At 36.0% G+C, this 26,702-nt stretch overlaps 5 protein-coding genes and 1 long non-coding RNA gene across 9 annotated transcripts; 3 read left to right on the top strand and 3 right to left on the bottom strand.

Annotated features, from left to right (window-relative positions):
• Nucleotides 1-578: 578 nt before the first annotated feature.
• LOC104784806 (DNA repair protein RAD51 homolog 3-like) lies at nt 579-2,696 on the bottom strand. Its single transcript, XM_010509893.3, has 9 exons — nt 2,523-2,696; nt 2,286-2,384; nt 2,053-2,175; nt 1,943-1,976; nt 1,785-1,855; nt 1,490-1,716; nt 1,240-1,371; nt 1,031-1,097; nt 579-932 (listed from the first exon to the last, which is right to left on the bottom strand). Exons 1-9 carry the CDS (start codon nt 2,632-2,634, stop codon nt 757-759), a joined length of 1,041 nt encoding a protein of 346 aa, XP_010508195.1. The 5' UTR covers nt 2,635-2,696; the 3' UTR covers nt 579-756.
• A 66-nt stretch (nt 2,697-2,762) lies between these two features.
• Nucleotides 2,763-5,710, bottom strand: LOC104784805 (putative tRNA N6-adenosine threonylcarbamoyltransferase, mitochondrial). 2 transcript variants are annotated; one of them, XM_087512936.1, is made up of 13 exons: nt 5,324-5,710; nt 5,170-5,214; nt 4,858-4,928; nt 4,624-4,720; nt 4,435-4,525; nt 4,299-4,348; nt 4,019-4,209; nt 3,835-3,920; nt 3,641-3,716; nt 3,481-3,564; nt 3,285-3,399; nt 3,114-3,202; nt 2,763-3,030 (listed from the first exon to the last, which is right to left on the bottom strand). In XM_087512936.1, exons 4-13 carry the CDS (start codon nt 4,688-4,690, stop codon nt 2,863-2,865), a joined length of 1,017 nt encoding a protein of 338 aa, XP_087369062.1. In that variant the 5' UTR covers nt 4,691-4,720; nt 4,858-4,928; nt 5,170-5,214; nt 5,324-5,710; the 3' UTR covers nt 2,763-2,862. The 2 variants fall into 2 exon arrangements, with proteins under 2 accessions (XP_087369062.1, XP_010508193.1); XM_010509891.3 differs by having other exon boundaries at nt 4,858-4,932.
• A 3,844-nt stretch (nt 5,711-9,554) lies between these two features.
• LOC104784807 (cytochrome P450 704C1) lies at nt 9,555-11,707 on the top strand. The gene is made up of 5 exons (XM_010509894.3): nt 9,555-10,223; nt 10,301-10,585; nt 10,680-11,018; nt 11,106-11,306; nt 11,402-11,707. Exons 1-5 carry the CDS (start codon nt 9,702-9,704, stop codon nt 11,588-11,590), a joined length of 1,536 nt encoding a protein of 511 aa, XP_010508196.1. The 5' UTR covers nt 9,555-9,701; the 3' UTR covers nt 11,591-11,707.
• A 334-nt stretch (nt 11,708-12,041) lies between these two features.
• On the top strand, nt 12,042-13,985 carry LOC104784808 (protein GRAVITROPIC IN THE LIGHT 1). The gene is made up of 2 exons (XM_087512937.1): nt 12,042-12,259; nt 12,535-13,985. The coding sequence occupies exon 2, from the start codon at nt 12,584-12,586 to the stop codon at nt 13,871-13,873; it is 1,290 nt and encodes a 429-aa protein (XP_087369063.1). The 5' UTR covers nt 12,042-12,259; nt 12,535-12,583; the 3' UTR covers nt 13,874-13,985.
• A 738-nt stretch (nt 13,986-14,723) lies between these two features.
• Nucleotides 14,724-16,143, top strand: LOC147943168 (uncharacterized). The gene is made up of 3 exons (XR_015558505.1): nt 14,724-15,082; nt 15,353-15,418; nt 15,674-16,143. It is a non-coding gene; the product is annotated as an uncharacterized LOC147943168 (long non-coding RNA).
• Nucleotides 16,144-19,415: 3,272 nt separating this feature from the next.
• On the bottom strand, nt 19,416-22,823 carry LOC104784809 (methionine aminopeptidase 1A). Of its 3 annotated transcripts, none has more exons than XM_010509896.3 (15): nt 22,398-22,823; nt 22,122-22,172; nt 21,854-22,039; nt 21,675-21,750; nt 21,357-21,404; nt 21,197-21,241; nt 21,006-21,105; nt 20,828-20,879; nt 20,699-20,740; nt 20,539-20,600; nt 20,350-20,448; nt 20,164-20,237; nt 20,007-20,076; nt 19,848-19,913; nt 19,416-19,765 (listed from the first exon to the last, which is right to left on the bottom strand). In XM_010509896.3, the coding sequence occupies exons 1-15, from the start codon at nt 22,469-22,471 to the stop codon at nt 19,602-19,604; spliced, it is 1,209 nt and encodes a 402-aa protein (XP_010508198.1). In that variant the 5' UTR covers nt 22,472-22,823; the 3' UTR covers nt 19,416-19,601. The 3 variants fall into 3 exon arrangements, with proteins under 3 accessions (XP_010508198.1, XP_087369065.1, XP_087369064.1); XM_087512939.1 differs by having other exon boundaries at nt 20,824-20,879; nt 22,398-22,788; XM_087512938.1 differs by lacking the exons at nt 19,416-19,765; nt 19,848-19,913 and having other exon boundaries at nt 19,958-20,076; nt 22,398-22,788.
• Nucleotides 22,824-26,702: the final 3,879 nt, after the last annotated feature.

Genomic DNA, 26,702 nt, shown 5'->3' on the forward strand with positions numbered 1-26,702 from the left:
TGATAAATTACCAAAATTTTATTCTTTTTTATGCCTAACAATATATATTTTGTAACAATACATGAAATACTAAAGATTTTATTTTGAAAATTGTATAAATCATTAGATTTGGAATTATACAAACATGCATAGTAATTTTTTACTAATTGATATTTTAAATTAATCTACAAACATCAATTTGGAGCCATTTTGAGAGAGTGCCTAAAGAACGTAGATTCTATCTTGTGAATTGAGAGAAGTGAGAAAAAAATAAGAGTGAGTAATGAAGAAAAAACTCATTTTAGGTGAGGAAGACATTTTTGTCCAAAAAAAAAGGTGACGAAGAGATTATGAATCAACCAATTAGATCTCGTCAAGCTAAAGAAAATCTGACCGTTGGATTCAGAAAAGGACACAAACTTGACGGCTATGATCCTCTATGGCTCTAACATTTATCGAACATAACTTTTTTTTTGGTTCAATTTTCCAAGTCAAAAAACTGAAAAAGTATATTATACGTATAAGATTGACAATGCGGCATTGGTGGTGCGCAAAGCAAAAGCCAATAAGCCATGGTCATGACTCATGACAAGCAAGGGTTGGTGAAGAACATAATTGCTTTAGATTTGAAGGTTACAAACTTACAATTATTTATTTAGTCCGGTATTGACCAGTCTAGATCATGCACTTCCATCGAATCAAGAACCGAACCAAAACTAAACCGGAGAAAGCTTACTCATGTACAGATGTACTTTGTAACTGTGTTGTGGTGTGTTACTACATCATCTTAACTCTTTTGCTGCTTGAGGATGAGTTTCTCAGACCTCTACTAGTTACTGTGTATGAAGCCGAGGCTGAAGGCAGTGAAGGGGACTTATCAATATAGGCGTAACGCTCATCACCGTTCCAATACAGAATGACTCGGTTGGTGCACGAATGAGACCAGCTATCGCCTGAAAACAGCACAAGATTGAACATTTAAGAATCATTACAAAATGAGTGCTGATGATTATATAGCAACCTAGAGACAGAAGATTTGAGTTTGGTTTACCTAATGCAAGAGCTAGTTGAAACGAGCCTTCAGTGTACTTTGTGGTCACCTGGTTTAGTAATACAACCTGAGATTGTATTATAACACTTTTATTATGGAACCTTTGGATTATAAGAGTCTATTATGGATGGAACATCTACTTTAAGCGAATTCGGTTTTAAATCATGGATGTGTTTGTGAATCAGATCAATTCTTGCAGACATTCTTACCGCAAGTGAGAACTTTTTGGCAAGCTTCATGAATTTAAGAGCCATTTCGCTGAGCACTCGAGTCCTCTGGACCAAGTCATCAAAGTCCTGACGGAAATGAAACGTGATACTGTCAACGATTACCACTTTAACCTGCAATCATAAAAGATTAAAACAGAGTCTTAGTGATCGTCGAATAATGTTACAATATACTTGGAGCAGCAAGATCAATGGATGTCAGAGTTGAACTAATATTCGTATATATACCTACATCTTTATTTTCAGAGATGAACTTGTCAAGATGATTAACCAAAGCGATTTGCTCGGTGTAACTGCAGACACGGAAGTAGAATATGTTGTCTAAGATATCTTTAGGTTTCATTTGAACTTGATTTGCTTTAAAATGTTTATGCATGTATCCTGTGTATTCTTCCATATCCTCTACACAAGCTTCTGCTATCTGTAAAGCACGTTCCACCATGAAGCTACCTTCTGTATCTGTAACATCCCCAGGCATCAACAACCAACCAAGTCATTCATCCTCGTTTAACTAAAAGAAAACATACCAATATATATAGCTTTCCCTCCAAGACCACCAAACTCACGAGGAATCTGAACATTCACAGAGAGCTGGATCCTAACAAATCAAAATCGAAGTTAACCTAAGAGCTAAAACTCAATACATTCACAGTAGAGGAAACCAGAGAAAGCGGATAATATTTACCCAATCTGAGTCTTGCCAATCCCTGGTACCCCACCTGGACAAAGAATAGAAAGAATCACACTTCTTGTTGCCAAAATACAAGAAACAATCAAGATCACACTTCTTGTTACCAATCTCTGTAACATCCCTACAGCTAATCCCACCACCCAAGATGTTATCAAGATCAGAACAAGATGTAGTAATGCGTGGCAAAGACTCCTCTTCGTGAAGCATATCCCAAGCGTTCTTTGCTCCTTTGTTTATATAGATAACAAAAACGTATCCTTTAGTGAATCATCCATCATACGAAGAAGAAGGAGAATAAAAACCCCAACAAAGTTCCAAAGGAGTTCATCAAACTTACCATTTATGAGAGAACCGCTTCCATTGCAAGAACTGGATCCAGAGGATTGATTAACCAACTTTAAAATCTCAAATGCTTCATCTTCTGTGATATTTGCATCTGCTCATAAACCCACAACAAGGTGTATATAAACCCTAAACATCATCAACCCAGGAGTAATCGATTGCGATTTACCTTCAATTCCAGATTGACCCCAAAATTAAAAACCCTATACGAAGAACAGATTTAGAAATTCACCTCGAGCGAGATCAGAAGAAGAGACGGAAGAAATCGAAGATAGACTAGTGTAACCGGCCGATATAAGCTTTCCTCTAATCGAAGACGACAACGGTAACCTCCATGCCTCCATGACTGTATTCGCTTTCGCCGGCGAGTTGCGCCGCCCCAATTGAGAGTGTGTGTGTGTGTTGGCGCCAACTAAAAAAAAAAAAAAAAAAGTAAAATGAACCGGACACGGTTTAGGTTAACCGGGACAAATAATCGAACGAAATTGATTCAATAATTAACCGGAAATAGCGTTTGTTAACTCGGTTACATATACACAGTGAGAGACGAATAAAGCTACAAGGTTTGGAATTTATGAGACTATGTTTCTTGCTACGTTTTGTGTTTGTTGTTGAAGAGAATCATCAGCTCGGATGATTGAAGTAAGTGACGGGTGAATTCGAGCAGTTCTCATAGAACGAGCTTCACTTCTTCCTTTCGCGTACTCCTCTCCAAGAGGCCACCTCGGTCGAAGATCATACTACATTCATTACCCACAAAGTTAGAAACTTTTCATCTTTCTAAATAATAGAAGTATCACAGAGCTTTGCTTAAAAGACATACCACGTAATCATCAGGTTCAATTGCAGGTGGAGGTGGATCGTATCTTCCTACACGAAAATGCTCAAGACCAGTCCAAGCCACCATTACTCCTGGAGAGATTATTGAATTTGTTAATTTCTCTTCTCTGTATATCTAATTCGATCAGACAGGAGAATCTCACGCTCTGTTTACCATTGTCTGTGCAAAGGCTAGGAGGAGGGCAAACAAGTTTCAGGTTTTTGTTTTCAACAATGTGATTGAGTCGAAGTCGTACATACTTGTTTGAAGCAACACCACCAGAGACTACCTGAAGATTTAGTCAATATTAGTCTAGAAGCGTTTGTTCAAACAAATCAGAGATTTCTTGTTCCTCATTTTTAAGCCTCACCATATGTTTTATAGAAGGCTCTAGTTCTAATGCCCAGTCTATTGCTCGCTCACACTTTTCCTCAAGATGCAAGACAGCTACTCGCTGGTTCATATAAACTGAACATGTTTAGAGATCAGCATTTCACAAGAACATCAAAACACTGATTGATTTGGTGTACCTGGAAAGAAGCGGCAATGTCAGCACGGTTTCTTCTGTCTTCGTTTGTTGTAGAAGAGAGGGGACATTTACAATCGCTGCACATCCAGCAAAAGACCATTATTTTTGTTAACACAAAGCTTCCTCATATGCAACATAACTCAGAGAAACAACTTCCTAAGCTGACTATAAGATCTAACTACTTTAAACGATTACATTTTTTTGGCTTCAATGGCTAGCCTCACTTGTGTCTTCAAACCAGCATAAGAAAAGTTGCAATCTTTATGATTTTTCATTGGAACCTGATAAACATCGTAATGTAACATATTTGATTCTGACTTTGAGAGTAGAACAAGAATAAGTAAGTTGTTTAAGTAACCGACAAACTAGTTTCACTTACATTAAACTTAACAGATTTGGCATCACCCTCAAGAGCAAGTTCTTCAACAGCTGGTCCGCCACTTCTACGCATATCAAGGCCGAGCCATTTTGCTGTCTTGTCAAATGCTTCACCGATAGCATCATCGACCGTAGTCCCAAGTTGTGTGTACTGACCCAGCTTATGAGCGAGAACAAGAACATTGTGCCCTCCTAGACAGAAAAAGGGGCAGCACTGTTTAGACAAAACCTAAATACCATTGCGAAATTTTTTCTGCTTTAGAAAACAATAAGCAATGTACCTGATATAAGCAATGCCATGAAAGGAAAGCTTAATTCCTGTTCCACTAATCTACAAAGACAAAGAAAAAAGCAGATGAGCAATTCACAAAACTCAAAATGCGAGCAAAAACATAAAGTGAGCATATTAAGCAAGACCTAGCTACAAGGGCATGAGCCTCCATGTGATGCACCCCAACCATGGGGAGATTGAATTCACCAGCAACTCTTCGAGCCTTCCGTACACCAACTGTATGACTCAGAAAGAAACACTTGAACCCTAGTTAGAACTCAAACGACACTAGTTATTTCAAAGTACAAGAGTGAATACTTGTTTCTCCAACTTACCACGTAGACAGAGGCTCAAACCAGGTCCAATGGTAACAGCAACAGCAGAGAGATCCTTCTCGGTCATATTGGCTCTATCAAGCGCGTCTTGCACAACCTGCAACCAATATATCATCATTTATGTCCGAATGCTGAAACCTACGCATATCTTAGGTTGTGGAAAGAAGCAGCTGGACCATTATTGAGTGTAGACTTGCAATGCTGTTGAATGAGGAAAAAGAAAGTGTAAATAACCTTATCGATAACCCGGGAGTGTGCTTCTTCAGCCTGTTTAGGAGCGACGCCTCCATATTGGGCAAGCAGTTCTGCCTTATGTCGCCAATTCCAAAGATCAGAACATGTGAAAACTTGACGAGTTACAGAATATAAAGGAAACAAATTTTGAATTCCAAAGAGAGAGTTAAAAAGAAGTGAAAGGGGTTTCTCAGACAAAACAATGTCTTCAAGTTACATTAGTGTTGAGTCTGGTAAAACATAATGCACGCCAAAGAATCTTCTAATAGCTGTAGCTGATAATAATAAGAGAAAAAGGACTGATCTTTTTACCTGAGAAGAAATGACTTGACTAAGAACTTCACCATTACCTCTCACCTAAAACCCCCCACACACAAAATTCAAGCAATGAACCGATATCAGTTCACATAAGTGTAAAAGATAAGGAGAAGAAGAAAAGAAGAAATGGTGATTAAACAGGACTTACGATAGCAGCGGCAGTGTCGTCGCAGCTAGTTTCAATACCCAGAACAACCAAATTATCATCAACATAATTCGAATTTGAGAAATTTCTTGATCCGGTTGAATAAAAACGCGTCCTTTTAAAATTGGGTGAAGATGATGATGATGGAGAAGCTAACGGTAAAGTCGGGGTTTTGGTTTTGAATTGATGGTGTTGTTGTTTTCGTAATCTGAGAGAAGGATTAGTCGCTGCTAATACGGAGATTCCAGGATATATACTGAATCGAGAAATCGTCGGAGAAAGTGTAAAAAAAAGGCGAACCATTTCAACTGCGAGCCCAAAGAAAGAGAGACGGGGAACTTAACTTGAGCTGTGCGGAGAAGATGAGTTTTACAACAACAGGCGTGGGTTGCGAGTAGGCTGCTGCCCAATCCCGGTTTAAATCCGAACCGGAAATTTAAACCGATTTCAATTTCGGTTTTGGCTGAACCACTTCAATTGGATTCAATTTCGGTTTTGGCTTAATTCTATGTACAAAGTTTTCACTTTGACTATGATCAATTGATATCATAAACGAGAGTGCTTTTATGATGTGATTAGATCAGACATAAGGTGGTAACACAAATAACCTATGAGAAAATAAATATAGAAAAAAAAAATTAATCATTATTTCAACGATGGTTAGCTTACAACATAAATGCATGTTTGCTGACCGATCTGCGTAAGACGATGAAATCCGAAGAAGATGATGCCCTAGTGAGAAGTTTGCTGAAATCTTTAAAACTTTTGCCAAAAAAGAATCAACAAAAGATTCAATAATGGAATGAATCTACTCTATCTATATCTATCGTTATGAATCATAATATAATTGTTTACTTTTAAAAAAAAAAAATCATGAACCATTTAATTGTAAACAAATAAATAATAAAATAAAACCGTATTAAATCGATTAGTTAGTAGCAAAAATTCTACGGATATGCTATATGTATAAGTCCACGGTGCACCAAAACGGGTTTAAGTTAATTCATAGGCAATTGTTCAAAGGCTAAACATATCTCATCCTCTGGTTTTTGTTAATCACATCATTTAATTTCCACTGTTTAGTGCTCAATAGCGGGTTTAAGTTAGTTCTTGTTTACCATTTGAGATCAAAGCTCACTTTGTAAATGCATGTTTTGGTAACATAAAAGCCTATTTTCCTGAGACCAAGTGTTAACCCACTTCAACATTCGATTAATGTCGTTATAAATCTGTTTAAAAAAAACATATATTGTACATTCTGCTTGCAGCCAGATTCTTAAGAACATTACTCTTCCACTGCTCTGGATGATTAGAAATTTAAAATCATATAAGCATCAAACAACTAAATCTGACGATAATACATAGGGATTTTTGCCAAAAATGCCACATTTTCTAAAAAAGTTTTCACCAATGCCACATTCTCAAAACCTTAAAGAAAATGCCAAAAAACAACTTTATGGCATAATGTCAAAAGACGATTTTGCCCTCATGATAATAATGAAGCAAAGAAGCGGGAAAGTTGTGTCTCTTTCATGGTTTTGGAGGAAAAGGTACGAATGATGGACAAGATGGTGGATAAGATGATGGACAAGATAAATATGATGGACAAGATGCGGTTGATGGACAAGAAGCAGATGATAGACAAGATGATACAGAAAATGATGGACACGATGATAGGGAGAAGGATGAGATAAGATGCGGTTGATGGACAAGATAAATATGACGAACAAGATAAATATGATTGACAAGATGAAAATGATGGACAAGATGCAGTTGATGGACAAGATTCAGTTGATGGACAAGAAGCATATGATGGACAAGATGATACAGAAAATGATGAACAAGATGATAGGGAGGAGGATGAGAAGACGATGAAGAAAAAAATGACATGGAAGATGATGGATAAGGTGATAACATGTAGGATTGTGGACCAAAAGAACATGTGGAGGATAATGGACCAAAAGAACATGTGGATGATGGAAAAAGTGATAGCATAGAGGATGGTGGACCAAAAGAGGATGTCAAGGATGGTGGACCAAAAGAGGATGATGTGGATGAGAGTGGAGAATTGAGTTTCTCGCCGGCATCTTTCTCCATATAATCTTGTCCATCATCTTAATTTTGTCCATCATTTGCATTTTGTCTATTATCTGCATATTGTCCATTATCGACATCTTATCAATCATCCATATCTTGTCCATCATCTTAATCTTGTCCGTCATCTGTATCTTGTCTATCAGCAGCATAGTATTCATCAAGGGGCATTTTTGTCTTTTTAAATGAGAGTTGTGGCATTGTGGAAAAGAAGTGAATAAAGTGGCATTTTGACTAAATTTTTTTACTGTTCATGGCATTTCTTTTAATTAACTCTAATACATATGCCCAATCCCGGTTTAAATCCGAACCGAAAATTTAAACCGATTTCAATTTCGGTTTTGGCTGAACCACTGCAATTGGAAATCAATTTCGGTTTTGGCTTAATTCTCTCTGCTCGATTGATTGCGATACACACAAAGGGAGAGGGGAGCGATGTCGTTACTCCTACGGAAGCTGAGGGTATTCTCTCTATTTCATGTCACAATATTAGAACCCAACCCATTGTCGTAATTTCTTAACTCTAGATACTGCAGCTGTCTGAGGTTGATCCTGTGACAAAGACTGCTACGATCTTCGATATTATTTTGCAGCAGATTTCATTTTGTAATGCTAAATTAGGCATTGCATTTAGTGCAAGTTGCTCCAGGAGCAACCAAGAAGACCTGACTTGCTTCTGGATTCATACTTCTTTCTCATGTAAATTGGGAGATGATGAGACATGGTTATATGGTTATTAGTTTTCTTGTAGCCAAAGCAAATGCTTTAAAGGCTCAGCTGTGAACTTCTCAAGATTTTTGTATCTCAGGTTAAGTAGTATCCATCCATGTTTGCCTTTTTAGACACTACTCACTTTTCTTCTCAACTCATCATGTCTTTTATCTAATGGATTTTTATCGGAATTGGCGGAGGCTGTGCTGCACACTGCTAGCATCAGGATTCACTTACTTCTAGAGGTTCTCTACAGGTTGATGAATCGCTCAGAACAGAGATTTACTATGATGCAGGAGGGCTGTTCGGGGAACTACTCAAGGGACCTCCTAATATCAGAGACCAAAACCACACATGATGGAGACAACACTGCAGAAATCCCATTCACACCATCAAACTGGATAAGGAATTCTGATTTCAATCTTCTGCTTGCTTCATTCTCACTGATCGACCTTGTTGACATTAAACTATCTATCTAAGAATCAGAGTACGGTTCTCTACATAAACAAGGATCAAAAATAGGATATTAGTATGCAATTAATGCCTTAACAAAAATTCAGTGAAGCAATCAATCCTGATACAGAAACATATCACTTATAAAATCTACCAACATCACCGTCACCTTCCAGCATTTAGGATAAAGAAAGAAGAGAAAGAAGCAAGACAGATACCCTTATTTCCGGACACTCCCAACACCGTTGATGCTAGAAACAAGCAAAACAGACATTAACAGATCACGTATGGTATTGAAAGAAGTCAACTTACATAGCTACAACCATCCCCTGCAACTAATACAATTTATTAAAAATCAAACCGTAGATTCAGGAGTGGAAGCGATGATGATCGGATCATAAGATTCGCTTCCAAAACACACACACCTGCAAGACGAGACACGAGAAACTTAACTTAGGGAACAAATTAAAAAAAAATCAGAGACGCGTTAAGAAGAAAAAGATTTCAATTAAGGAGAGAGATCAAACCCTAGAAGAATTCACAACTGAGTAAAGAACGAAAGAGATGATGATCGGTTCGAAACCAAAATCAGAGACAACAAAATATAAATAGAAGAAGAAGATAATGGGGTTTACAAGTAGAGAGCGTTACAAAATAATGTAGAGTGAAACATTTATTTATAGATAATGGACTCGGGACTCGTATTTCTCCTTTTTCCTCTTTTTTTCTACTAATCCTAGTTAGATTTCCATTTTTCCTATTATTTTAGTTTCTTTGTTATTTTCTTTACTAATTTTTCCTTTTCCTATTATTTTCCCTTTTTTTTAAAATTACAATGGCTATTTCTTTTCATCTACGTTATTATTTGAACACTACTCCACTAACGTATATTGTGAGTTAGTGACTTACTAAAACGTTGTCGTTTTAAGTTTCTTTTTCAATCTTATAAGAGAAAACAGCCCACCAAATTGTATCCACCACATAGAGTTGTACACATGCGTGGCCCTTGCATAGATCATCTTCATCGTATAAACTGTTATCACCCATTATATAAAATATTATATCTTCTCTGTCTATCTGTTATCTCTTGGTTCAGTAGCCGTTGTCGTTGGCGTGGAAGCAAATGGAGATTTTTAGGAGCATAGCTGTTACACTAGTAACAACCATCTTCATACTTCTTTCTTTCACTATCTATCTCACGATCAGAATCTTTACCGGGAAATCACGAAACGACAAGAGATATGTTCCGGTACACGCCACGGTCTTCGATCTTCTCTCCCACAGCCACGAGTTGTATGATTACCAGACTGAGATCGCGAGGACAAAGCCTACTTTCAGGTTCTTGAGTCCGGGACAGAGCGAGATATTAACTGCAGATCCTCGGAACGTGGAGCATATTCTCAAGACAAGATTCCGTTACTACAGTAAAGGACCAAGTACTCGTGAAAACCTTGCGGATCTTTTGGGACATGGTATATTTGCTGTTGATGGTGAGAGATGGAAACAACAGAGGAAGCTTGCGAGCTTTGAGTTCTCTACTAGGGTTTTAAGAGACTTTAGCTGCTCTGTTTTTAGGAGAAGTGCATCTAAGCTTGTCGGTTTTGTCACGGAGTTTGCTCTCTCTGGAAAAGCTTTTGATGCTCAAGTAAGTTTAGAATCAAAGCTAACCAGACCAAAACTCATTATTTCCAAAAACTCAAGGATGCCATTTTGTTTTTGTAGGATATGTTGATGAGATGTACACTGGACGCCATCTTTAAAGTTGGTTTTGGTGTGGAGTTACAATGTTTGGATGGGCTTAGCAAAGAAGGGGAAGAGTTTATGGAAGCCTTTGATGAAAGTAACGTTGCAACTAGTTTAAGATACATTGATCCACTTTGGAAGCTGAAATGGTTTCTCAACATTGGATCACAATCTAAGCTCAAGAAGAGCATTGCTACTATAGATAAATTTGTCTACAGTCTAATTACCACTAAAAGGAAAGATCTTGCAAAGGAACAGAACACTGTAAGTTCTCTCTTATGTTTACGTCTCTTAATTAAAGATTGCATTTACCATTTTAAAACCTTTTGACGAAATGGTTTGCTTGTCGATCCTTTAGGCTGTGAGAGAGGACATACTATCGAGATTTCTTGTGGAGAGTGAGAAAGATCCGGAGAAAATGAATGATAAGTACCTGAGGGATATAATTCTGAGCTTCATGATTGCTGGGAAGGACACAAGCGCTGCATCACTCTCTTGGTTCTTGTACATGCTCTGCATAAACCCACTTGTTCAGGAGAAAGTCGTACAGGAAATAAGAGATGTGACATCAAGTCACGAGAAAACAACCGATGTAGATGGTTTCGTTGAAAGTATAAACGAAGAGGCTCTTGATCAAATGCACTATCTCCATGCAGCCTTGTCTGAGACCTTGCGGCTTTACCCTCCTCTGCCTGTGGTAAAATAAACAAGTCCTTCAAAAACATTCTTCTGTGATTGATCATTATAAGATTTTCTTAATCTATCTTTTGGTCCTTCCGCAAAGGACATGAGGTGTGCAGAAATTGACGACGTTCTTCCAGACGGATATAGAGTGAGGAAAGGGGATAATATTTACTACATAGCCTATGCAATGGGGAGAATGACTTACATTTGGGGTCAAGATGCTGAGGAATTCAAGCCAGAGAGATGGCTCAAGGACGGCGTGTTCCAACCAGAATCACCATTCAAATTCATAACCTTTCATGTTTGTACACTCTCTTGCTGACAAACTATGTGGCCTAGAGTAAGGCATTATTTTCTAATGCCAGAGATATTATATTTCTTTGACTATGTATGTAGGCTGGTCCAAGAATCTGTCTTGGCAAAGACTTCGCATACAGGCAAATGAAGATAGTATCAATGGCTCTTCTGCACTTCTTTCGCTTCAAAATGGCTGATGAGAAGAGCAATGTGTGTTACAAGAGAATGCTTACACTTCATGTCGAAGGAGGACTCCATCTATGCGCAATCCCAAGGACAAGCACCTGAATCTACCAGAACAATTGCATTGAACACCTCGAAAAACCTCTTTTCGTATCTATACTGTATTGTAATTCTTCTGTTTTGTCTTTTATATAAGAGCGGAGACCATCTTTGAATTCAAAATTCTCTTTAAGCCGCAGCATTTCGTAATGATGATTTTACCCTCTGCACTCTCGTTACATAATAATAGTAACAATTTCATTATTACCTAACGAACGATAAAGAGAATGAAAAGACAAAATAGAGATTACTACAACTCGTTTCACCAGTGTCGTCGTCACAGCTCGTATCAATGCCCATATATTATCATCTAAATTCGGATTTGAGAAAATTATTGCTTCCCAATCCGGTTTATATTCGAGCCGATTTTGAATTCCGGTTTTGGCTGGACCACTGCTATTGGGAAACCCTCTGACTGGTTTAGAGGCTTTTAAAAGCAAGTAGAAGAAATAATGAATGAGAGAGATACTTTACCAATTCGTTCACTTCCTAAAAAAGTATAATACCTTTCTCTGTATATTTCCTTCACCTCCGGCTAAATCTCCGGCGAAGGATCCGACCGTGAGCTTGATGTTTCCTTCTCCTCTACTTACTTGGCGTGAAAGCTGATCAAAACCTTAGTTGACTCTTGTCTCGCGAAACTTCTTTCTTTTGTCTGAAACGGAGCAAATCCAGGTGATCTCTTTTGTTTCCGATCTCTTCTCTCTCGATTCAGATGTACTTCTTTGTAAATTGCTAAAATTTTTGAAAGAACATTATCTGGGAATGTACAGTATTAGAAAGATCTTTAGGGTTTTGATAAATTTCACATTTTTCACTTAAAGATCTGTAGTAAAACGAAGAAGGTCTTAACGAGAGATTTGCTTTTGTGAACTAGTTTCGTTTTCTGGTTTTTTTTCAAATTGAGTCTCCTATGAACACAAGTTTGATGATTCTGAGACAAATTGCAGGACAAATTTGGATTAGAGAGAGAATACATCTGGTTTGGTTGTTTCAAGTATGCTACCAAGTGGGTTGAAAGAAACCCAACTCCGTGAGAGCAACAACAACAACAACCAAAAGGTCCATCCTCAACCAATGATGGAAGAGTCTATCAATCAGAATCCAGAAGCTATGGAAGCACTTATTTCCAATCTCTTTGGAAACATCTCTTCTTTGAAATCTGCTTACATCGAGCTTCAAAGTGCTCATACCCCTTACGATCCTGAGAAGATTCAGGCAGCTGATAAAGTTGTCATTTCTGAACTCAAGAATCTTTCAGAACTGAAGCATTTTTACAGAGAGAATAACCCCAAACCTGTTTGTGTCTCTCCACAAGACTCTCGTTTAGCTGCAGAGATTCAAGAACAGCAGAGTCTCTTGAAGACTTATGAGGTTATGGTGAAGAAGTTTCAGTCTGAGATACAGAACAAGGATTCTGAGATCACTCAGATGCTGCAGAAGATTGAAGAAGCTAACCAGAAACGACTTAAGCTTGAGAAGAATCTCAAGTTAAGGGGTATGTCTACAAACGAAGGTTCTGGTGGAGATAATGGCAATTTGCAGTTTCCTGACTTAACCACTGAACTCTTCATATCTACTTACGAAACTGCTGCTAAAGCTGTGCATGATTTCTCCAAGCCACTGATCAACATGATGAAAGCTGCGGGATGGGATCTTGATTCTGCAGCCAATTCTATTGAACCTGATGTTGCTTACGCCAAGAGGCCTCACAAGAAATATGCATTTGAATCATACATTTGCCAAAGGATGTTCAGTGGGTTTCAGCAGAAGAATTTCTCAGTTAACTCAGAGAGTACTACGGTTATGGCTGATGACGACACTGACACCTTCTTCCGCCAGTTTCTTGCTCTCAAGGACATGGATCCACTAGATGCTCTAGGTACAAGCCCTGATTCCAACTTTGGTGTATTCTGTAGGAGCAAGTATCTCATCTTGGTCCACCCAAAGATGGAAGCTTCTTTCTTTGGGAATCTAGACCAGCGTGACTACGTGACAGGAGGTGGGCACCCGAGGACCGCGTTTTACCAGGCCTTCTTGAAACTTGCAAAGTCGATATGGATCTTGCACAGGCTTGCGTACTCGTTTGATCCAGCTGCAAAGATCTTCCAAGTGAAGAAGGGTAGTGAGTTCTCTGATTCATACATGGAGAGTGTTGTGAAGAACATAGTTGTGGATGAAAAAGAAGAGAACCCAAGGGTTGGTTTAATGGTTATGCCGGGGTTTTGGATTGGTGGCAGTGTGATTCAAAGCCGAGTTTATGTTTCAGGTGTGAAGGTCCTTGAGTGAAGGAACTGTCACTTTGGTGTGCAATTTTTATCTCATCTTTGTTATAATTATATTCTCAGCAAGCCTATCCTGTATCATCTATTATCCAAAAAAAAAAAACAAAGTTGTTATCTTCGAGTCTGTGATTTAATATCCTATAGCCAAACGGCGTCCAACCTAGTTTTAAACAAACACTTTTCATTTTGCTAGATCCGCCACTCATTTTTTGGTTCATCATATAGTTCATCGTGGCTCATCTTTCTCTCTAGATAAGCACAAACTAAAGAAACCGTAGTTATCCGACGAGATGTTTCCACAAACCGTAGTTGCCGCTTTCTAAGATATCTAGTTTAATTGTCGTTTATGTTTTTTTCTCTTAGAATATTTATTATAAATAAATGATTAAACAAAAAGGAAACTTAATTTGAATATCAATTATTTATAATTTGTTTCATTATTACCTCATTTTTAAATAATTCATATATTTAACATCGTTTAACATAATTGTACAAGTGATTATTTGCTAAGAGACTATCATGCAAGAGATGATGTTGGTCAGTTTTGTGTCTTGCAAAATTCTTATTGGGATAATGCAAGACAACAATTTTTACACATAATGAAAGCACTGTCATACTGAAATTGGGTAGACAAGATAATGGATCCAATTGGCCTTTTTACCTAAACATTAAATCATTTTGTTAATCATAATATCTGATTTTTATATAGTTTTAATAATATGTTATACATAAGGCCATCCTTAATGGGATAACTTTCCCCCTATTCTAAGCCCAATAAATAATAAAAATAAGAAACAGTGGGCTTAGATCAATATTTTTGATCTTGGTTCAGAACTGATCCAAAGGGTGTTCTAATATTTTTCCTCTCCTCTGATTGGTCGAAAAAATAAGGGAGAGAAGGTTAATTTTTTCATTTCTTTCATTCGCAGCAAATCGTGTCTAGGGTTTCTTTCTCTTCTGGAAAAGGCGACAGCTTCGTTCTCGCCATCCTTGCCGCCGAAGCTCCATTTTCCGGCAATATAAACACCAAAATCGAAAGGATCTTAGCTAGTTTCGTCCTATTCCTTCCTTGTCTCCGTCGTTGTCTCCGTCGTTTCCGTTGTCCGGCTTTTGGCAAATCGAAACCAAATCTCGATCGAAATCAAAATCAAAATCGACTCGCCTTTGTCTCCTCCTCTCCTTTGTTGGGCAAATCTCCGGTCATACAGAGAAGGTTTGTCACAGTCGTTTCCTCTTTCAATCTTTGAATTAGGTTTTATCGATTTAGGGTTAATCTCAAATCTGTAAGATTTCGGTTTAGGGTAAACGATTAGGTTTCAGTGTAGTACAGGATTTGGGATTAATCATTATACGATTATAGTATAGGATTTGGGATTAATCTATATCTATCTATGATTGAATTCCGAGAGTTGTATTTAGATTTTTGTATCAACAATAAAACTGATGAATTAAACTTGAAATTTCTTTGTCTCGGAGTTTGTAGGTGAGGTCAACAAGTGGAAACTACACCGGATTCTTCAAGAAATCTGCGTTTGCTCGAAAGATAAAGGTTAGTCGCAAGGTTGGATTCTTGAATTGAGTTGTGATATTAGTGTTTATTCTGTGATTATAATTGGTTATGGTTTGGTTTTGTGGTGTCGGATGTTAGACATTGTTGTTGTCAAGTAAGTGTCTCTTTGTTTTGGTCTTTATGTCTCACCATATTTGTTTTGGTTTGGTATTGGTTTCATTTTGTGGTGTCGGATGTTAGACATAGTTACTGTCAAGTAAGTGTTTCTTTGTTTTGGTATGCCTCCGGAACCAGGTCAACGTACCAGCTCCTGCGATTGATCCAGCTCAACTGAACCTGCTCAACGTACCAGCTCCTGCGATTGATCCAGCTCAACTGAATCTGCTCAACGAACAGGTGATCCAGCTCAACGACCAAATGATCCACCTCAAGGTACTTGTGATCCAGCTGAAGGATCAAGTGATCCAGCTCCAACACCAAGTGATACAGCTGACTGACCACGTGAACCAGCTCAAGTAATGTCTCGGATGTGTGGTTGTTGTTTGTTTTCGGATGTGTGGATGTTGTTTGTTTTCGGATGTGTGTATGTCTACCCGTGAATGTTGTTGTGTGGATGTTGTTTGTTTTCGGATGTGTGTATGTGAACCCGTGAATGTTGATGTGTGGATGTTGTTTGGATTTTTGTTTAGACTAGTTTGATAGTATGTGAACCCGTGAATGTTGATGTGTGTATGTGAACCCGTGATGTTTAGTATCATTTTGTTTCTTTGGATTTTAGTTTCATCACTTGTATATATGAGATGAGAAGAGCACAATGTTTTTTCATCAAAAACAAACATTTGCTCCTTGCACCAAAATAAACATTTCTTCCTTGCTCCTTCCTCCTTGCTTCTCTCTACAACAACAAATAATTCTTTTTCTTCTTTATTGCTATGGCTTCTTCTTCCAACAATTTTAACAAATTTCACTATCATTATGATCCAAATAATGATAGTATGAACCAATTTTTCCAAGAGCAATATAATAATCAATTTGAAGCTGCTGAAGAGTAAATTCCGGAGGAAAAGACTACACGTACGCATATCGATAGACAACGGGAAGAAGTCCACGAACGTTTGTGGAACGATTATTTTAGTGATAATCCGACTTACACGACGAAGCAATTTCGCTGACGGTTTCGCATGAACAAGTCATTGTTCTTGCGTATTGTCAATCGTCTCAGTGAAGAAGTTCCATATTTTAAACCAAAAAAGGATGCAACTTTCCGGAATGGTTTCTCACCGATACAACAATGTACTGCTGTGTCCAAAAGTTCACAGCTCACAGCTCAACTTTTTGATTTAAAGTCCAGGTACTTGTAACGATTTAAATGTTCTTGATCAATCACCAGTATTTAATGACATTATTTACGGTCGAGCTCCCGAAGTTACGTACTATGTCAACGGAAATGAATATAATTTGGCTTACTATCTGACGGATGGTATTTACCCGGAATGGGCGACATTTGTTAAATCCATCCCACAACCACAACATCCGAAACATCGTTTGTTTGCAGAAAAACAAGAAGGTGCACGAAAAGATGTTGAGCGTGCATTTGGAGTCCTACAATCTAGATTCGCCATGATTAAAAATCCATCTCTTTTATGGTCAAAGGGTAAGATTGCATATATTATGAGAGCATGTCTCATACTCCATAATATGATTGTCGAAGATGAACGAGATTCATACACACTCTATGACGCACATGAATTCTAATAAGAAGATGGAACCAGAAATATTCCGGATCTTTCGTTTTCAGTTAATATGTCTACAAATCTTGAGGGTTTAGGTGATGGCCATACAATAGTTCGTGATCGACAAGCACATCAGAAATTAAAGGAGGATTTGATAGAGCATATCTGGAATAAATTTGGTAATATGTAATATGTTAGTTTTTTTAACATTTTATTTTCAAGTTTATAAGTAAGCAATTTAAATGTTATTTTATAAGTTTTTATAATTTGTGAAATATTTATGAATATTATATTATTAAATCTTATGATCTTAAACATGTTCTCCCAATAACTAGCTTTTTAACAAAAGATCTTAACTACTGATCTTACATTATTTCACTTTATATTTATTCTAAGAACACCATAATTAGTTTCCCCATTTTTTTTCTCTATGATCTTAACAACTGATCTTAGATTATTTACACAATATATTTAATCTAAGAACATGAAAAATAGTTCTCCCATTAATATCTTTGAAAAACATGTTATTGTTGTATACAATTCAAATGTAATTTCTTATTTGCTTATTACATGTTCATTTTCTTTCCAACCGGATCAATAATTCTAAAATTTTTATTGATGATTAAGCACTATTTGTGCAAGAACTATAAGGAGAGATATTATGTATTGGGACCTAAAACCTCTTTCTTAAAGAGAGTATTCCAAAGCTTTTTAAAATTTATAAAACCTAAAATTTCTTCGACGGTACCTCTCTTCCACAGTGGCATTTGATTTTCTTTTCGAAATCGTTAAAATCTTATAAACCTAAAACCTCTTCCACAGAGTATTCAAGTACTTTCAATGAGATTTGTTGTTGTATTTTTTGTATTTAATTGTAGATATGAAAGAAAAAAAATCATAGTCAATTGTTGCATAAGACCTTTTAATGAAAAAGAAACTTCATAAAGCAAAATAATAATTACTCACAATTGATGAATGTACACTTGAGTTTTTATGGCAAAGTGGACAAGAAAAAACACATGATCAAGTATTTGAAATGTGTGCTAGATGAGATGATATGTTTGAAGATACATAGATATTATTGATTTGTAACTTTGATATTTTGATGTTTAATATCTTTGAAAACATATTTTTCTATTTGGAATTTTGTTCATTACATTCATCCTTTAATCTTTTGATGTTAAATATATTTGAGTACACAAATGTATTATTGATATGTGATCAATATCGATTTTCCTTCATAGTAATTGGTATAGTGGGATGAAGATGTGTATAATGTGTGCATCTTTACATATGATCAATTTGGTGAATTTATGGAAGTTGTTATGATTATTGTAAAATCCTCTCAAATTCTAGTTAAAACCATGTGAATTAAAATTTATGTTGTAGTTTTAATTAAGAAAATCCATTAAAATCTATTAAATTCATTACAAATTAAATCCTTAAATGTTTTTAATAGCATAGAGCTTATAAAATTATTAATTTAATAACATTAAATTTCATCGGATGTTTTTTAATATATAATAAAATAACATATAATTTATTATTTAACAAAAATCAATTGAAATGCTTGATTGAGTACATCCTTAGTGTTTGTATTTTTCTTTTTTGACGTCTTAATTATATGATAACTGTTTTTTTTAATTAATTAGTTTTTTTTTTTTTTCTGCGAAGTTATAATTGAATATTTGTGATAGTGTGATGATGTTATATGTACTATCCTAACTAATAATCAAAATGTTTTAGTATGACTAGATTAAGGAAAATATATATTTCCGTTCTAAGGTCGCAATATTTTTTATTAGCCATTTTGTAATGCTATAGAATTTTAATAGATTTGGAGTTATCAAGCTCTATTACAAAATACTAACATATGTAGAAGATATGTGGTGCTCAATTGCCCAAGAAGTTACACTAAAAACCAATCCCAAAACGTGATAATTTAATAACCTTATTTACCCAAGAAGCATGTCATCAATGGAATTCAGCATGTCATCACAGCCCGTCTTGATCCTCTATCCCGTGCTCCACCAGACCTTCCTTCTACTGTTCTTTCTTCTTACTTCCTGGTTGGTTTGGTCTGTTCCAAGTTAGATGATTTCTTATCTGGGTGAATGTCTGGTTTAGTATAAATGTGCAATTAGTCTTGGTATGATTGTAAACCAGAGAATCCTCTATGCGATTTAATATCCAAGCGACGTCCAAACTGGTTTATATCGATTTGTTCAGAATCTCAGGTTCTGATTTTAGCCTAAAAAGTTGTCCTCGTCATAATATAACGAAAAAATGAAAACGGTAACAGGTTGAGATAAAAACAGGTTTCTTACATTTTAATCAAAATGAAAGTAATAATAAAATTACATAAACGACAACAAGGTAACAGAGATCAAATGGTCTTGAATGGCAAAAAGATGACACTAATATTCCAAAGTTTACGAATCAAACCCAATGAATCAGAAAAAGAAATAGGAACCATGCCCCTTAAATCACTAGGTAAGCCAAGGGTATACATCCGGCGATGAAGGAAGCCTCGCCGTTAAAACCTCAACACCTGTCTCCGTTACCAAGAGGGTATGCTCAAACTGAGCGCTGCGTTTTCCATCTGCAGTAACTGCAGTCCATCCATCAGGCCATGTTCGATCCCGCCATCCCCCTATCATGAAAATGTCCTTATGTTAAGTAAATGGAGTAACAAGTTTAAACATTGAAGGAATGGGGAAAAAAAAGAAACTCACCTGCGTTGATCATTGGCTCAATTGTGAAAGTCTGACCTGCTTTCATCACTCCAACTGCTTTGTTTCCTGATTTTGAGGTTAAGAAAATTTACAATGGAAAAATAGACTAACAAGACAACAACATACAATGTCACGAAATTCTAAAATAACAAAGGATACTTGCATAGTGAGGAATGTTTGGGGCACAATGGAAGAGATCTCCAATACCATGACCACAATAGGATCTCACCTGTTTAACCACAAGTAAGTTTTTTAATTACGCAGACAGATGCTATGATGATCATAAACAGCCAAGAAAGAAAAACCAAGACTTTACCACTGAAAACCCAGACATTGTAGCATGGCGGTTGACTATCTCTCCGATTTCACGAAATCTTACTCCGGGTTTAACTGAAAGAGACAAATCATAGAAAGCATCAGCATCTCTTCTCAATTTTTTGACATAGACTACAGTCAAAACATTAAAGCTTAGAAGTTAGAACAAGTGTAACTTAGCACCTACCAATTGCTATGGCTTTCTCCAGGCACTCATATGTGCATTTAACCAGTTGACGTGATGCTTCGTCAACGTTTCCAACAAAGTATGTGTCATTAAGGTCACCTACCCAAACATCATTCCATGAGACAGCATATCTCAACAGGTAACATAAATAAGAAAAACTATCAATTTTTTTGCAGGAGATAATCTTACCATGGCAACCTTTATAGTAGACTGTTACATCAACATTTACTATATCACCATCTTCAAGTTTCCTGAAGCAATTAAAGCATGAGTGATTAGCGTAAAATTTCCTAAGTCCTTTTAGCTATGTTGTTAGAAAGGTTCAAAAAGGTCTAGATAAAAAGCATACCTCGCATCAGGAATTCCATGACAAATTACTTCATTAACAGATCTGAAAGGGAATATTCAGAACATACACTTTAGAAGTAGAGGGAAAACATGGTAGAGGTAATAATATAGACACAAAAGAAGTACCTACGTGCAGCAAGATTTGGGAAAGAAATAGTAGTTGAGGGGCGATGGATATCCTCCTGCCAGAACATAAGATTATACAATAGTTATAATGCTGCTGTGATGAACTTGAGTGATTGACTTACAGAGAAAATAAGAAAAACTAAAAGATTTAAAGTAAACAGTAAATCCTAGAAGACACAAACCTGCTGCAATAGTTGCTTCATGAACTACTCGATCAATCTCATCAGTAGTCACACCGGGGCGAATCACCCTAGCGGCTGCATCCAAGACCTCTCTGGCAATCTGATAACAGAAGATTCAAATAAGAACCGTGTAAAAAGATCAGTGGGAATCCAATGTCATTACATGAAAGAAAGAAAATAGCACTACTAACTTTACAGGTTTCACGCAATCTCTGGATTTGTTCGGGCGTTTTTATCTACAAGACAACCAAAATACATTGTTAGTGACCATGAGATAAAAGATTTGTGTTCATGGCTCCGCATTCAGGACAATTGAATGAACAAAGGCTAATGTATTAAAGCATCACTAACCTCAACAACATGTTGTAGATCACTATTCGGCTCAATTTTAGGAGTCCCCTGAAGAAAATGGTAGAAAGTATAACATGGAATATTAGAATCTATAAACTCATAGCAAGACAAAGTAAAATCTACACAGACATAGTACAGGGAACTGTTTTATAACAACTCAAGTCAAAAGTACAAGTCTTGAGACGAAGCCATTATTAGATAACTAATCACTACACTATCAAAGTCGAATTAAATCGACTTCAACGTTGCTAGTAGTAGAGTACTGGTGCAGCAGAACAATAAATCCAGATCACAAAATGGTGGACACTGGACACTTACATCAATTGCCCAGTCAGGCTTATCAATCCCAGCAGGCACAACACGCTTGGTAGATATAGGATATTGCTTTAGGGGCCTACACAACGCAAGAAGAAGATATAAGAAGTCCAAAATCAGGAAGAAGTAACATTACACAAAATCTAATCAAGAAACAACACTGGGAAATATAGGTTACAAACCCAGTCCAATCAAAGTGAGGAAGCTTAGGTGTTCTAGCTTGGCCTTTCTTCACGCAATAGAGCCAACCTTGAGAAATAAGATCAGAGTTCTGATCACCGGGAAGGGATTTGGCAAGTGAAGACAGCTGAGCTTTCAAATGTACTGACTTGTGCGAGCTCCAAGCTGCCTTGAAACATTCTTGAGTGCTGTAACCATAAGAATGGAAAGATAAAAATCAAAACTTTAGACTCGCCAAGTAATTAAAAAAGGTTAAAGGTAGACATATACCAGAAAGAGGCTTCTTCACGAGGAAGCTTCAAGTCTACGCATTTAGGACACCTGCAAACATAAACAAACAGTTCATTCCAAATCAAGAGCCAAACAAAAACAAACATGAAACAATGCTCAAACACGATATCAATTAATCAATAACATCTGAAATCGAAGTGGGCATCATCATTCCATCTCCTAACCTAGCTAAAAAGCAACAGTTCTCGAAAAAAATCGAAACTTTGATACAAACTATGCAAGTCATATAGAAAGGAAGAAAGGGTAATTACGTACTGAAGATGGGCAGGCTTCTGGCAGCGAGCACAGGAAAGAGTCGCAATGGTCGATGCATCTGATTCACCGGCCATTCAATTTCCTTGATCGTCGTATCTAAAGCCCTCAACAGTTCAATCAGAGAACCACCTCCAAAATCGCCGGTCTGAATTTTGGAGAGAGAGAAACAGAAAAGAGAAGACGAGAGAGACTCTAGGGTTTATCGATGACTTGATGATGTTACGAAAAATTAACATATCCCCCAAACGACGTCGTTTTTTAAATCTTCTCTGTTTAACTGGTTTTGATGACAACACTACATAAAAGTGTTAAGACACAATCAAAAATTATTTTAAAAAAAAGTCGTTTAAAAAATCGCAACCGGTAGGGCTCGAACCTTCGTAACGAGAACAGACAAGACACCAACCCACTATACTACCACGTATCACTTTGAATGATTCCCTATAAATAAATTATATAATCTGCTGCCTAAAGCTGCTGCTTGTTGGGCTTCTGCTCCGGGCCGGTCTTCATTGTGACAAAGGCTTTTTTATTTACTTCTATACTTTTGAATGTGCCAAAGGTTTTTTATACGCCAAAAACACATTCTGTACAACAAAGTAGTCTTAGAAGTCGTACTAGATCTTAAATTTGTCAAAGCTTTTTATTTAAAAACATCATTTACACAACCTGCATTTGTCTAATGTATAAAATATCATGACATTATTTATAAATGCATATTCTTTTAAAATGTATTGTATAAAATATCATATCATTTAAAAGTTTATATGGATTGATGCAATTTTGAAATTGTGGACAAGAAAGCCCACAAGCTTCTCTAATAATGTATCGAATAAGTTACGTAACTAATAGAATAAAAGAGTTCATGAATAGATAAATTTGATGAATAGGTTTGATCTTTCCGAAACCATTTTATTATTTTTTTCCTTTGGATTTTAATTGTTTTAAGTTGGTTTTCCGGATGCTAGTGAATCTGGTATTCGTTCGTGTTCTAGTTCGAATGGATATTTATCTGGATCAGCTAAGGAGCTGAGATCTGAAAATATTGATAAGAAAAAAAAAGTTTTGGAAAGAAGCAAAAAGAGGTAAGGTTAAAGAACAGTAAATGATTAGGTAGAGATATTAGCTATTATAACCGTGTACCCAATTAGTGGGAGACTCGTACTAGTTATTTTTCTAATTTTATTTTTTTAACCAAATCTTAAAATAAAACCGCATTTTTCCAATATTACCGTGTACCCAATTAGTGGGAGACTCGTACTAGTTATTTTTCTAATTTTATTTTTTTAACCAAATCTTAAAATAAAACCGCATTTTTCCAATATTTATTGTCGTTGCATTCGATTTTGTATAATCAAGTATATACTCACAACAACATTTACATCAATTGCTTGCATGCATACACATAAGTTACATAATGCAATAATAGCACTGAAGTGTTCCCTGGGTGGCCCATTTAACTTTAAACCAGGCTTTTAGGGCCCAAGTCCATGGCCGCCCATCTCTAATACACACTAGTAAACAAAAATTAATTGACCATCTAAATCGATATTTAACAAGTGTAAAAAACAATCGGTTAGGAATAAGTACATATGTATTATCTCATCTCATGCATGCGGACTTGTCTCGTACATATGTATTCAAATTTAAATCACGTGAAGTTGTTTTATCTCTTACAACTTGAAACCATCCAGAAAATAAACTTATCTTTATTTTTTGGTTGCTAAATTCCCGATAATTGAAAGAGTTTCCATTTTCGTAAATAAGAATTAAAGTATATTCACCTGGAACAAAAAAAAAGTACACATGATTACTTGAAAATCACATAAGCTATGAAAGTTTGTTAGGCTTTAGCTAAAATAAATTATATGGAAAGTATTAGTCTTGTCGTGTCAAGCTAAAGAATTTGCAATATAGCGTACACTATTCAGTTTTAAGTTTTATATTATAAGATGATACCCAAAACTATTTTATTGTGCTTATACACGGTTTAAGTACTCGGACGTACACCAAGAAATATTTGTAATTTGTATAGAACAGTTTATGCGAATGGCGTTGACAATTCGCAACACCCAGTTGTGAATAAAAGAGATGGATATACAACATAATCTAAAATGATTACGATCAAGGACGGATCGAAACGAAGACAGCCAAACAAAGTCTTTGCGGGCCTCGAACGGAAACTTGAGTTATAAGTAATCAGTACCTTATAGTCTTTATACTAAACTATTCTGGAAACCCGAATATTCCAATTTATTAGTTAAAACGAGAAAGTTTCAATTTAATATTTGTACGTCCTTTCGATAACGAGGTTTTAACGATCTTAATTTAAGTCTATCTATTATTGCTACACCTACTTATGCACCTCTTTTTCTTTTGCGTGAGAATTTTAAATACTAATGTCTTCTTTTTATATAATAGATTATGATTAATACATAGTATGATATAGATTAGATGTATTTAACACATATATGCACTGCCGCTTATAATTTAAAATTTGGTCTTCATTGCTTAAAATAGGTCTTTAACTAACATGACTCCTGTACATGTACAGATTATATCTAAATCGGCTTGGATTGTTTTTGAAATTTCTGAAAAATCGGTTCATTCAAGGAAAGGTTGCTTCAAGATTACCTACAGATTATAGTTATTTTCCTTTTATAACTTTGATTTTTTATTTGTCTACTCTAATTAATTTTTAAAAACTAATCAAACATTTTGTCTCTGCGATGGTAAAGCATCATAATGTGTCCTTAGGAATGTCAACAAAACAAAACAAAATCCCCGTAGAGGTGAGAAATGTCGTCAACCAAACCGTTGTTTTTAAATGCTTTGTAAGTATATTCATGATGTAATTTTGTCAAAAGAGTATTATGATAGTACTCAAATTGGTGATAACCTCTTCAGCATTTGATTTTTATTCTTGTTGTCCCTAAATAAGAAATTTCTATGGATAATCCATGAGAAGACTAATTAACGTCCAGAGTCAAATCGTAGCGTTACTTCATTCACAATTATTTTATTCAAAAACAATTAATTTCGTTTACCAATAATAAAAGGAACGTGTTAGTGTTTTGTGGTCGTGCTTAAAAGTCAACATAGACCAAATGATAGTGTTGGTAATCTACTCATGGATTGAGACCTCTCTACGGTTTCTGCTAGTTTTTGAAACCTCGTTTCTTCCGTCGACGTTTCGTGTAACGCACACTTGCTTTGAACGAGGACGTTTCCCAAATCTATAGTCTAATCTATGTACAACACAATATTTTTTTTTGAAATTTGATATACATAACCATAAACAAAAAAGGAGAGTCTAATTAAGTGTGAGCACAAAAGAAAAATTCACATTTTGGTGTAACTAGAGATACGTAAAACTTATATTTTCTTTCTTGAGCAGGCTAATGCGGACCTCCCAATATTGACCACACTATGTGATGTCTAAATCTTATAGCCCGCATATATCATTGTCTTGTGTCCAGAGTCTCGACCCAGCGGTGTTACATGTTTAATTAGTAACTATATACCGTGTTACTTTTATAGGTGTGCATTGCATGTAACGAATTCTTCAACATGCAACTTAACAAATAAGATTTTGGATGGATAAGATCAATAGTATCTTTTTTTTTTGCTTTTAAATATTAGATGGCCAACCTACCATCGACATAGTCTTACGTATCCTCGATTTGTTTGCTTTTAAAAGAAAACAAAACACATACTAATTAAATGGTTGAATCTATTATAAATATGTTTCCTTAACAACTTAATTAGTTTAAGCACAGTTGACAGACGTTTAAAAAATGTTTTCCAGAGATCGTTGTTCAATTCTAACCACCAAAATGCCATATCAATCTATCTATTCAAACATGAACTCTAACCGGATTTTGTTAGATATGATGATTCCGTAGTTAGTTGGACGTATTGATATGTGTATGTTTTCCCATCTTTACTTAAACACCTTACTTTCATTGACTTCATCTAGAATTACATACTAATTGTATTTGTCGTAATAATGGATACTTCTGCGCGGCTCGTTCACTTGATAAACAATTAAAGTTTTAATTTGTTTTTGGAAGGTTGAGGTTCTTGCATCCGATCGCGAGTTCAAAGTTTCCACTGAAAAAAAATGATTTACATCTTACCAAGTATTGGTTTCAGACTCAAGAAGATTATTAAGTTTAACTTAATATTCATACCCAAACAAAACAAAAAGATTATTAAGCCTAAAGGTGGAAAAACTTTGTTTTTTTGGGTAGTTTTTTGCGTATGACAAAACTATTAATATTATACAGCTAGAAAACCTTTTAG

The sequence above is a fragment of the Camelina sativa genome, chromosome 5, assembly GCF_030686135.1.
Source record: "Camelina sativa cultivar CO46 ecotype springtype chromosome 5, ASM3068613v1".
Lineage (NCBI taxonomy): Eukaryota > Viridiplantae > Streptophyta > Magnoliopsida > Brassicales > Brassicaceae > Camelina > Camelina sativa.